The sequence below is a fragment of the Rhincodon typus genome, chromosome 28 (assembly GCF_021869965.1).
Source record: "Rhincodon typus isolate 14 chromosome 28, sRhiTyp1.1, whole genome shotgun sequence".
Classification (NCBI taxonomy): Eukaryota; Metazoa; Chordata; class Chondrichthyes; order Orectolobiformes; family Rhincodontidae; genus Rhincodon; species Rhincodon typus.
Genome location: NC_063359.1, coordinates 17,242,272 through 17,255,041, shown reverse-complemented (window position 1 = coordinate 17,255,041; position 12,770 = coordinate 17,242,272). Strand labels below are relative to the sequence as shown.

Below are 12,770 nucleotides of genomic sequence, written 5' to 3'. Positions count from 1 at the left end.
TCCTCTGATGCTGCCTGGCCTGCTGTGTTCCTCCAGCTCCACACTGTGTTTATCTCTGACTCCAGCATCAGCAGTTCTTACTATCTCTGAGTCAGTTATAACCCTACTGCAAAGCCTTTCTGAAGAAGGGTCCCGACCCGAAGCATCAACTTTCCTGCTCCTCTGATGCTGCCTGGCCTGCTGTGTTCCTCCAGCTCCACGCTGTGTTATATCTGACTCCAGCATCGGCAGTTCTTACTATCTCTGAGTGAATTATAGCCCCATCCTCTGTGCTGTTCTTGAAGGAGGCATGACTGCAATCGAAGTGCCATGACGTGTCCATTATCTTGTTTTTCCCCTTTTTCCCCAAAGAAATGGTTACTGGTAATAATTGTTTTCTAGGCACTGATTATAGTTTATTTGTGCCACTGAGCTCGATGGAGGGATCTACAGCCGGAGGAACATCCTGCCCTTACTGCAGACAAACCCGAGCACAGATGACTGGTAAGTGCAACGTTCAAGCCTGTTTTTAACTTTCTGTGACAAGGCTTCCCCAGATTAATTTACAAGCATTGAATGAATGAGAGTGAAGCCAAGGGAACCCCACGTGGTAGAAAGTTTAATGTTCCTATTTTGTAAACATCTGCTTTTAAAGAAAATTGAAAATGCACTAATTGGCAGAAAAAAGCATTACAGTCGATTTGACTAGTTCCTCACTTCCTGCTACTCCAGTATTTTTCAAAACTGGGACAAGAAGCAGCAGGATAATTTACGCACTAATACACTGTGCCACTGCAAATCTTAAAGTAAAAACCGAAAGAACTGCGGTTAAAGTAGTCCAGCTTTAATTCGGGTCACTCTGCTCCAGCTATTCTCACACAATGTTGCTATTTCATTACATTAAAAGTTAAGACCTGACATCTCCTTCAGGTAATATGGCTTCATGTGAAGGGATTTCATTTATTATTTAGCATTTCAGTAGTATTCACATTCCAATGGATGGTGAGACTGTGTATTTTGTTTCTTTAGCAAATGCCCCATCAAGGAGTGCTCCTATTTCCACTAGTAGCCTCAAAATGAATTGCTGCCCTGTATGTGAAGGATCTAGAACATGCACAGACCAGAAATCAGAAGTGAAAGCAGAACATGGTAAGTAGATTTCAGTGAAAGACAAAAATGATTATCATGTCTCTGTCTGTGTTCAGATTTAGTTTGTGTAATAATGGATGATGCTATACGGATCAAATACATTCACATTCAGGACTTTCTGAAGTCATGAACTGCACCATCACAATTGAGAAGTTATGATTGATTGTTTTTTAGCTTCCTTTAATAGTGTCTACACCTCATAAACACTTGTCTTAATTTGCCTTTATCAATTTTGATCCCCTCATGTCAGAAGAATGTAGTTACAGCCACATAAACAGTTTGAAAACCAGTTGTTTCTGTGCGGAGGCCCAGTACTATTTAAGCGCAGTCCAGCACATTAGCTGGCCAGCCTAAGACCTTCCAAGATAACAAATTTCCCAGGGGTTGGAATACCTGCTCTCGGAAACTGCCTGTCAATCAGAGATCACCAGCTATTTATTCCCAGTGTTTGCTGCCGGTAATGCTGAGAGCATGCTGGTTCCATGGAGACAAGTGAATGAGGACATAAAGGGATTTGTAGGGAAGGGTGGGTCACCATCAAGATAGGGGTAGCGGGGGGGTCTACGCAAGAACAAATGAGTGGCTTTTCAGTGGGATCATCGTCTCAGTTCCTTCTATCAGGCATGAAATACTTGACAATGAAGGACCATCCCGTCTCCCACAAGGACAAAGGCAAACACATGAGGCACAGTAAACCTGTGCAAGTCCATTGAATCCTTGATCCACAATTAAATCCAGGTGAACGGGGGAATAATTGCTTTTAACTCACTCATTAATGAGCCAAATTGACATCAACTGTTACAGCAAAATGTGGTTTCAGGAGTTAACGATTGGGTCCATTAAAATAATGAAAGGTTTAGACTTGGTCCATGTGACTACACTGTTTGATTAGATAGTTATGGAGGATGAGGTGACACGTATATAAGCTATGTGAAAATAAAAGAACATTAGTTATTGAGAGAGAAATCTCAGTTCACAGAGTGCGAACGGACTGTAGAACAAGTTGCCAATTCGTGCAGTGAGTACAGATTCACTGCAGATGTTCAGTGTGATGAATCGTGTTATACAAAAAGCAGGTAAAGCATTGGGCAATGTGTCTCCTAATCGCTGTGGTCCCCCAAGGTCAGGGAGGTATTTCCTGGATTCTTTAGCCCCTTAAAATTAGCATTGTATTTCCTCTGAATGGTTGCCATTCCCAGATAATACGTGGCTGCTGGTGGGTGCAGTGTCATGAGGGCCAGGATTGCATGGTTTTATATTCGTTCATGGGATGTGGGTGTTGCTGGCTAAGCCCAGCATTTCTTTCCCATCCATAATTGCCCAGAGTGCATTGCTGTAGCTGTAGAGCCACACATAGGCCAGGCCACCTAAAGATGGCAATTTCCATTCCTAAAGGACATTAGTGAACCAGAAAAATGACATGCATGCTATATTAGGCCAGCTGTCTTTTCCACCTATTTATTGAATTCAAATGTGACCATCCACCACAGTGAGATTCAAACCCATGTTCTGGATTTACTACTCCAGTGATATTGAGACTATGCCACTGCCCTCCCAACCCCTACCCCCAACCACAAAGTTGCACCACAATGTGACTGGTTTAATGCACCAGCTGATCACTTCTGCTTCCAAAAATGCCAGACACTCAAACACCACACTCAGGCAAGATTTGTCTTTGGCACTGGTATGAACGAGGGCACTTTCAGTGTGTTAATTACAATCCTTTGGGAGCAAGACTGGCACATACACCTGACTTTATGGATATGTTAGTTTAGGAATTCCTAAACTGAGCTCAAACAATTTATTTTGGAAAGTACATTTAGAAAATGGGACCCAGTCAAAAGAGAGCATATGTGGATGCTATATGCAGCAGTATCTCAATTTCCTGGGACAGATTTATCCTATATTTAATTTCTGCAAAGGGATGTAGCAGCTCCAGGAGTAAAGCCACATTCCTAATGTCTTCACTGCTGTCTCTACTCACAACGAAGCTTAGCTAAAGACTTGCAATGTGCTGAACAGCCAGCTATCGTAGGGCAAGACCAGAACTGGAATACACGGATGGAGTTTACATTTTCTGTGCTATCAATCGAGTTGGAAGCCTGCTTTAGATTATATTAGAAAGTCAGGGCCAATCCTAGCAAATCTGTTGCAGTATTGCTTTTTAAAAATTGGTTTTATAGATGATGCTCACAATGTAAAATCTTCATTATGGAGGATAATAGAACTGTCAACATTTTAAATATCAAACTCAATGATAGTCAATGCATAGCACCAGTGAATACTACTGCACTGCAGGTTTCATGCTGATCACCTCTCTTTGAGGTTGAGTCAGGTAAAGTTACACATTTGCTATGACACCAAAGGAAGTGTGCTTAATCTGCCATCATTGTTTGAGTCACAATAAATTCCATTCTTCACTGGTCCAATTAGGTCACAAATCATTTCAGATTTTCTTCCACTCGGAATCTTTTATCAAATGGATTTTAATCTTCTGGAACAGAATATTTTGCATTGATGGCAGAAGATTGCAAAGTCCTTGAAAAGAAACAATTCAGATATTTAGCCAGAAGCATTCAGATTCAGAACTGTACATGCTGTTAAAACCATGGATTCCTTTGTTTTCTTCTAGATTCTGACTGCTGGGGTATGCATAGCCTTAAGTGGATACAGTGCACAATGCAATTATCAATACACTGCAGAGAGGTGCAACTTTACAGAAATCAAACTTCCAACAAATGTTAAAAATAAAACTCTTCGAGGGAAGAGTCCTGTGATGCTAGCCTTTGCCATGTTCTGTTCTCTTAAGCATTGTGTTTTTTTTTAACGTTGCTGTTGTGGGAAGAGGATACTGATTAAAAGGTATTCAAGTTAAAATCCCCACCATCAACAATAAAAACCATCTCGTTCCCCTAGTGGCACAGCAGTATACGCATGTCAGTAGATGTGGCCTAACCGCAAATCCCCCCCAGGATCTCTAGAGGTGGCGCCACACCGATTCTCCTATCTCATCAATGGAAGCAACTGGTAACACTGTTGACAGAATGTCTGCTAAGCACCTTCCAGCGAAAAAGAATGCCGGGAGATGAACACAATAAGTTGGGAATCAGACCATTGACCAGCGTGACTCAGCTCATGCTTAGATTTTAAATGTTGATTTAAAGTAGGATGTGCCAAAACACGAGAGATTTACTCAGTGTATAAGCTGAGCTTGGGTTAAATAGCCTTGAACATGGGGTTGTCCATCCACCATTGAATGTTGTCTCAGTTCTCTCCCTTTGGTATTGGCAGCTGCTAAAGAGGAGCTCCCCAAAAGCGCAGGACGGAGCCGTAAGGCCAGGAAGCAGCACAATGTCCATATTGTTGAGCCTTCGCCGATGTTCAGTTACGTTCCAACAGCTCACTATGTGCCTTATTCTTCACAAGCTTAGTGAGTATTACAAAACCAAACTTCATTTCTGTGGGTCTGAGGGCCAGAAGTTTCAGGCTGCCATTTTGTAGGATGCTCCAAAAGGAGATCTTAGGACTATCATCATCCTTTTTGTTCATTTTTACTTTTCTGCTAATCATGTCAAAATCTATTTGATCTATCGGTAACATTTTCCAAGCTGCTGAGCTCATGTTAATTTCCTTACAGCTGGATGTTTATCCATTGCCCCCTACCAGACCTGCAAAAGGTTTTGCTTGGCCGTTCCTAGAGATGAAATCACTACTTCATGAAAACCACCAGGGCTGATGGAGCCTAGGAATTGGCTTGATATTTCCCACTTTGCGACATCTTCAGAAATCACTTGACAGTGAATTTTGGGGCACCTGTGGAGGCTTTTGTTGAAGGCTCCTGTCAAACGGGAGGCACAGCCTTGTCTATTTCTCCCTTGCCTCAGACCCAAATGGATGGTCTCATTTTAGCCTCCTCTGAATCTGCCCTCAAGTCATATTGGAGTTCTTTCTGCTGCCTTTATTTTCTGCTTTCTTTCTTTGTCATACTAACAGCAATATTCCTAATTTAGCAGCCTTGTAGTAACGGCCTTCCTCTTGCTGATGTAAATCCTGTTTGTTGTGAAAAAACCGGCCCATTGTTCATTGTGAATAGCCTCAATCCAGGGACATGGGTCAGAGTAGCAAAACAATCTTGTGCTGATTTTCCCTCCACCCTTATCCCACCCGTTAAACTTGTCCCAGAGGAGTACCTATGGTAATGCTAACTCAATACAAAAGGAATTACAAGTTGGTGGTGATGCTAATTATTTTAGTGCATTTGCTCAGTCTCTGATATGTTACCTTGGATTATTTGAATAGTTATTCTTCACTGGCCTGCACATACGCATCACCAGTACAGTCACACTTCTACTATTCACCCAAATACAAAGTGAGAGAGTCAACCCCAACAACTGCACGAAAGAGATCAAAAAGCTACCGTCAGCGACCCTCAACAACAGATGACATTTCCTACTTTAATGGTGAAGCATTTGCGGTAAGAAGAATGTTTGCAATCCCTGGTTCTCTAACTTCTCTCTTTTTGAAATGCCAATCAGGGTGAATCATTAATGCTGGAAATTAGTAGTACCTCTGGCTTCCTAGACCTGTGAAATAACTCTTCAGAGGCGGACATCCCATTACCAATCACCCTTTCTTTACAAATGCATAGCCCTTAACAATAGCACTGCGTCGGGCATTCAGAGGACCACCGTCCCTGACATTCACCCTTTAATGTCAGCCAGGGCTCCCTGATTGGACCAGATTAACAGTCCCAATCAGGGAACTCGTATTCTGAGGTCCCGCTGGCTGACCTCGTCAAAAACACAACATCCTGTACATTTTTTAAAGTACAGCTGAAATCAACACTGACATTTTCGAAGGTGGTGGTAAAATGTATTGTAAGAGGCTAAACTTAGTGATCAACAATTTTAATTAGTCAGACGTTTTCTGACATATGATTACCAACTATTGTTCACGTGACATTCTGACCATGTGATGCCTGATCACATGCCTTCTACAGAAGGGTAAAGCCGCCAAAGTCTTGCCATAGGGTTGCTCGCTCATTAGAGAGAGAGAGAGAGAGAGAGCTGGCAGAGGCTTAAACTAAAGGTCACCATGCCTCAGGTGAGGGGAGATATAGAGGAGAGGCTTTTGTGGTAACCTCGGGGAGAGGAGGAATTGAACCCACTTTCACTCTGCATTGCAAACCAGCTGTCCAGTCAACCCCACACAATCTATGTTGTTGCATTTACCTTATAAAGGTTAGGTGAGAATTTCCAAGAGCCATGGGTCATTCCATGTTCAGGAAAAAAAACAGAAACTGAGAAGGAGGGGAAATGTAAGGCCCCATTCCATCCCCCAGTTCCTAATTTACCAGTAGTCAAATTAGCCTTATTCCCCACTCTGGAATGCCATTCCCCACTCAGAACCCCATTCTGTAATCTCCTTCTCTTCCTCCATTCTGAAATTAGAACTGATTTGTTCCATTGCTGACTCTCCAGCACCCCCTCCTAGCTGCAGTCCATGTGATCACAGCTCTGAGGAAACAGTCAGATGATATCACCAAGCTGAAGAAACAAATCGAAGAACTGCAGATGGTAGAAAACAGAAACAAAAACAGAAATTTCTAGTGAAACTCAGCAGGTCTGGCAGGCATCTGTGGAGAGAAAGCAAAGTTATAACATTTTGGGTCCAGTGACCCTTCTTCAGAATTGATTTCAGCTTGGAAAAGGTTGGTATATATGCTAGAGAAGAAGTGGGGTGAGGGAGAAGGAGTAAACGATAGTTGGAGATGGAGCCCAGACAAAGAGAACAGCAGGTAGGCAGAAAAGGAATGGGTAAAGGTCAGCCAGGGAAAATCAGTAGTTGCTAATGGGGACCTTTAATAGCTGACAATGGGTTGACTGTGGTAGCGGCCTATGTGATGACAAGGCCTGGTGTACATGGGAATTGGGGTAAGGACATGGGAGAAGTTGTTCTGTCCACACAAATGATCCTGAGCTTCTGTTTGCCTGCCATTTCAACCTGGCCAATATCACTGTCTCAGGCTTGCTGGAGTGCTCGTGAAGTTCAGCGAGAGCTGGAAGAACAGCATCTCATTTTCTGCTTAGGGACCCTGCAGCCGTCCGGAATCAATATCGCGTTCAATAATTTTAGCGACTAAGCACTTGCTACACTGTCCTTAACACCAACCTCCCCATCGCTGCACACCACCACCAGGCCTTGTCATCACATGGGCTGCTACTACAAACAACCCATTGTCAGCTACTAACAGAGCCCATTAGCAGCTATTCATTGTCCCAGATTGACCTTTACCCATTCCTTTGTCTTCCCAACTGTTTTTCTGTCTCTCTGGGCTCCATCTCCACCCAGTGTTTACTCCTCTCACCACCACCCCCTCCCCCAGCCATCTTCGGCATATATACCAACCTTGACCTAGCTAAACTCAGTCCTGAAGAAGAGTCATCAGAACTGAAATGTTGACTCTGGTTTGTCTCCACCATTGCTGCTGAGTTTCTCCAGTGATTTCTGTTTCTGTCACCAAGCCGGAGGCCACTCTAACCAGCAGCCAGTGATATCACAGGATGTTTAAGTCACACATCACCCAAATCATTGGAGCTGGTGGCTGGGGAAAAAATACTGGAGCCCAGGAAACTCTTGGTCATTCTGAAAGGTTTTCTTTCAAATTTGCTCTTTAATGGGATGTGGGCCTCATTTTCAAAAGTTAGTGTTTGTTTCTCATCCCTAACCTCCCAATACCTGGCCCTGTAGTGTACCCAAACACTTTAATTTGCTACTCAGAGCAGAGCACCCAATTTGAAAAGAACTCGCCTGTTACCAGAAGAGAAAATGCAAGTAGATTTTGTTGAATGATTGAGGAATCTCAAGTATGTGTCCTTTTCATGTGTGTGTTTTTTTTTCCCAAAGCTGTCAGATCTCAATTGCTCCCTAGACCAGGCCATCAATGCAGCCAGGACCATAAAAAGGACCACAAAGAAAATGGTGAAGTCACTCTCATCAGACCTCTACAAGGCCAAAGCCATCCGAGAATGTCACCAACTATTAAGCCACTGACGTCAGAGTATTGTGTTTTGTTTGAGATATTCCTGTATCATTTAAATACTCTTGTAATTTACCTTAAGGGCATCACATACATGCATTTGTTGACGCACTACTTTGTGTTTGACAAGCCAGCGTGTGAATTATTTCTGCACACAGTTCCTTTCTGCTGCCACCTTATGATGGTACGTGTTGAAAGCTGACCTCAAGCAGCTGGCTCACAAGCAAATGATTCATGGATCCTGGGAAATGACGTAGGTACCTTACAAAGGGCACAGAAGGTAGTGAACGTAATGTTCACTGTGCATCAGTCACATTGCAAACTCACTGATTACATTCAAACAACATGGAGAAAGCTTAGCCTTAAGAGTCACCAACCAAATATTGCTAAATAGTACTCAGAATTCTATTGCTTAGATTCACAGACATGGAAGGTGTTACGTTATACAGATGGAGAATCACCAATAGGAAATGAGGGCAATTCACAAAGTGTAACTTGAGTCTTGTCATTGTGGATTATTTTCCAAATCGATGTTTTTATTCATGCCATTTGTTTGCATTGTCCAATAGTTAAATATCTACTTCATAGCTGTAAAAGATAGCAGGCTGTTTAATTCTCTGTCCGTCGTGACTTGCTGTCATGTGGCAAGATTTCCATTACTTCAAATCAAGATCACCTGCCAGTCTGTGTAGTTACAGACTGGCCAAATGAGTTACTTTTGTCTGAAATAAGGTGTGAAGGATCTTCTACATGTATTTGGGTTGTTACATTAGATAAAATCCATTAACAGCAAGAGGGAAGTATCTGTGCTCCCATTGAGAAATTTATGATCCTAATATGCCACGTGGTACACAAGTGGGACAACATAAATGTTATTATCTTGTACACTTTGTAGGGTTGTTCAAAAATTTGTTGTTTTAAATTATGTAATTTGCAGTCTTTTTACCTCAAGTGCCATGTAAATATTCTGGAGGAATTCTGGTACTAAACTACTATGGTTTTTAGTGACCTTAGAAATAAACATGCACTGATGCAATAGCTTGTATCATAGCACTGTACTTTTCCTATTAACAAGGTCTTACACACTCTGTTAGCTGGTTGGATATGTTACCTAACTCTGAAATGTTCTTTTAGTTATTAATCTCAGGATAACATGCTGCATCCAAAATAACAATCTTAATTCCATGCTAGCCTCATCTATTTTCAATAATCAGTCTATTTTTGTTCAATTTAATTTTATAATTTAAATTGAAAGGATTGGGGGTTACAGGATGAAATGTAAACCATTCAGTCCTGAGTGTGTGATATACATCAAAAGAGATTGCTAATCAAATGATTTCTTGCCAATGTTTTGAATTCTCTGATTTACTGGATAAAGTATGTTTAAGGATTGATAGTCTGGCAATGGATATCAAGCCTCTGCAATCAAGAATCAATATTGTATCAACAGCATCTGACTATACTGAATCCAATTTGGTTTGGCTATTATTTATTACTGTTTAATTGAGTTAAGGTTTTCTCTATGTTGTAAATCTGTCTCATAGATTGGACCACTAAGGGAAATTAAATTTAGTTCTGATGGAAATGAGCACATAATCTGAAATGAATCAAAATCAACATTTGACCATCATACAAGTTAAAACCACTTCTGTGGAGATTGGAAAATCCAGACAGATTTACGCAAGTTTCCAAGCAAACAAGTAATACAAGCTTAATTTTGGATCCAGTTTTTACAATATTAGAGATGATTATCGAAGGTGAAGTTTTGTGCATTTTCAGATTTTATTTTTCAGTCTGAAGATTCTGAATCTTTTCATTCAGATTCTGTGTCTCTTATTGCACATTCAAAGGTTTAAAATCATTGCTTTTCAGGCAAATGCCTTTCTCAATCTTGCTTAAGAACCTGCAGGTTTGTATGGCAGAGACGACTTAACACCATTAGCTGTGGTTTATTATAAATTTGCAAAATATTACCTGGGCTCTATCATTATATCAGACTTCAAACATTTGACTTTCATGCTATTGTCTGCTGCGTGCACTCCACAGAATGGTTATGGGAAGAATCTCTCTGTTGCTATTCACTGGATGAAGGCATTACTGGCAAAGCTAGCACTTCTGTCCATTAACACATCCCCAGTTACTTTGCTGTTTTGACAGCCAATTCTTGCCAGTTTTCAGCACTTTTTGTGTAGAAATACATGTGTTACCTTCAAGGGACCAACTTGGGTGCAGCCAATGCAGGAATTTCTGGGTTGTTGTGCATTTAGAAAGAGCATATACTTTACTTATTCCTAATTGTCCTTGAGAAGATGGTGGTAGGCTGCCATTGTGAAAGCTGTGGGTGGCATTCTAAGTCATTTCAGAGGGCAGTTAAGGGTCAGTCATATTGATGGGGGTCTGATATACCTGATATGTAGGAGCTGGTAAAATGATAGATTATTTCCCCTAATTACTTGATCAGTGATTCAGATGTGTTTTTAACAACACTCTGGTAGTTACATAGCTACTACTACTTATACTAGCTTTTTAAGATCAGATTTGTTTAATTAACAGAAGCTATAGCTGTCACATCTCTGCATTTCTTTATCTCATAAAGTAACCACTATGCTACCATTCCCTACTGTAAAGACTGTGGAATCCCTCCAGTATGGAAGCAAGCCATTCAACTCATCGAGTCCACACCAACCCTCCAAAGAGCATCTCACTCAATCCAGCTAGCCTGCACACTACAGGGAAATTTAGCATGGCCAATTCACCTAACGTGCCCATCTTTGGACTGTGGGAGGAAACCAGAGCACTCAGAGGAAACCTGGGCAGCACAGGGAGAATGTACAAACTCCATTCTGATAGTCGCCCAAGGGTGGTATTGAACCCAGGTCCCTGGTGCTGTGAAGCAGCAACACTAACCACTGAACTACCATGCCACCCACTGGCACAATGGCAATAACCTAGCCAGACTCTTCATCTAGAGCATTTAGGTGTGTTTGAACAGTAATATGGAGGAAAAGGTACATGAATTGAATGAAATTTTAAGCAACATGTTACTCCAATGTTGTCTTTTGACAAAGCATTTGAATTGGTTCACAAAAAGAGCAAAATAGACTTGATGGCTGACAGATTGCCTGAGAAACATGCGATGTTCTTTGACAACCTCTTTATTTTGAGTAACTTACTAACCACTTCTAAAGAGGAACGCCTCTGGACTTTGCACAAGCCAGTTGAGAGAATTTGTCTTTTATAAAGATTTTTTTTTCACAATTGAATACTTGTGTGTTTTAAAATGTCTTGAAGTTTATGAATGAATGTTCAGAGGCACAAATCAAAAGTGGAGCGTGTTTTACCTTTAAGGATGTAACTACTTGCACGTTTCCTGTTACCATTCTGAATGCTCGGCAGTTTTGAGGAATCTCGTTTGGTTGTTGCAATTTTATTGTATTTTTAGGTGTTAACAACATGTTGTAAAATTACTGGATTCATATGTTAACTTCTTTTTGACTCACCTTTATAGTCATGAAGTCTATGAAAGGAATGTAGTTCCAGTATTCTTGGGAGTTTAAGGATTAATGTCAGTTTGAAACCCCAAAATCAGATCAGGGGGTGTCATAGACTAAGCTATCATATTTGGAATTACGCTTTTCAAAGCATTTCAGAAATTCCATCTGCTGATTTTAAATTTTGTCAAGCATAACCAGCAAAATTGCAGGAGATGCCATTGGATGGGGCCAGATGAACAGAGGCTCTTCTAGATTCTATATAATATGTTTAAATCTCGTTCATTTCAGTTTCACACTGTTTACTCTCAAACGGACCGCACATAAGAGCATTGTGGAACATTATGTTCATGAGAATTGAAGCCTGCTACATACATTGTGAATGGAGTATTATTCATTTTATGCATGCATTCCAGTTACTTCGAGCAAATAGAATAGTTAATTGTTCATTTACAGCATTGAATGGTGTTTTAAAGTCTATCGTAGCTAGCAATAGTCCTAATGCAAAGTGAAGGAACCACTATCAAGTATAGATTTTACTTAGAGGAAGGAGTAGTTTTTATCCAAACATGTGAAACTGACAGAAAGTAAGAAAAAAACAGCTGATCCTTTGAGCTTGCCCCACACATCAGAATAGGTAGAACAGGCCACTAATATATGCAAATTATTTTTCTCCAACCCCTTCAGCTGTTAAAGCTAGTGGACCAAATGTTATCCATAAAGACACTTGCCTTCTACTCTGCCACAAAGAAAGACTGATCCAACTCCTTTTTGAAGGCAATAAGAACTTTGCAACAAATATTGGGAATATTCTTTCCATCCTTCCCTAAGATTGAACACATTAGTGTTCTAAATTAAAGAACAACTAGATTCAGCCAGTTACGGTTCAGGGCTACATTTCTGTCATGGACTTTGTAGACACTTATTGTTTAAGAAAGCATTTTTACAAGCACATACTATTTTTCAAAAGTTGATGTTTCTTTTAGTTTGTATACAGAATGCAGTGTAAAAACAGTGCATTGTATTTTTTGTAGTTTGTTTGAAATCCAACCTCTTCAGGTAAAGCTGCTACTCTGTCCTTTTAAACAACTTTTAAGTCTTGTTTTATTGCA

At 40.8% G+C, this 12,770-nt stretch overlaps 1 protein-coding gene across 1 annotated transcript in view; it reads left to right on the top strand.

Moving 5' to 3' along the window:
- The window catches only part of akna (AT-hook transcription factor), a 150,546-nt gene extending 139,642 nt beyond the window's left edge, over positions 1-10,904 (top strand). Inside the window, exons 19-23 of the mRNA XM_048613521.1 lie at positions 382-483; positions 1,009-1,128; positions 4,420-4,558; positions 5,428-5,602; positions 8,035-10,904. Of these exons, the coding sequence (XP_048469478.1) occupies positions 382-483; positions 1,009-1,128; positions 4,420-4,558; positions 5,428-5,602; positions 8,035-8,181 (683 nt within the window). The 3' untranslated portion in view covers positions 8,182-10,904. The remainder of the gene's footprint in view (positions 1-381; positions 484-1,008; positions 1,129-4,419; positions 4,559-5,427; positions 5,603-8,034) is intronic.
- The last annotated feature ends 1,866 nt before the right edge of the window (positions 10,905-12,770 follow it).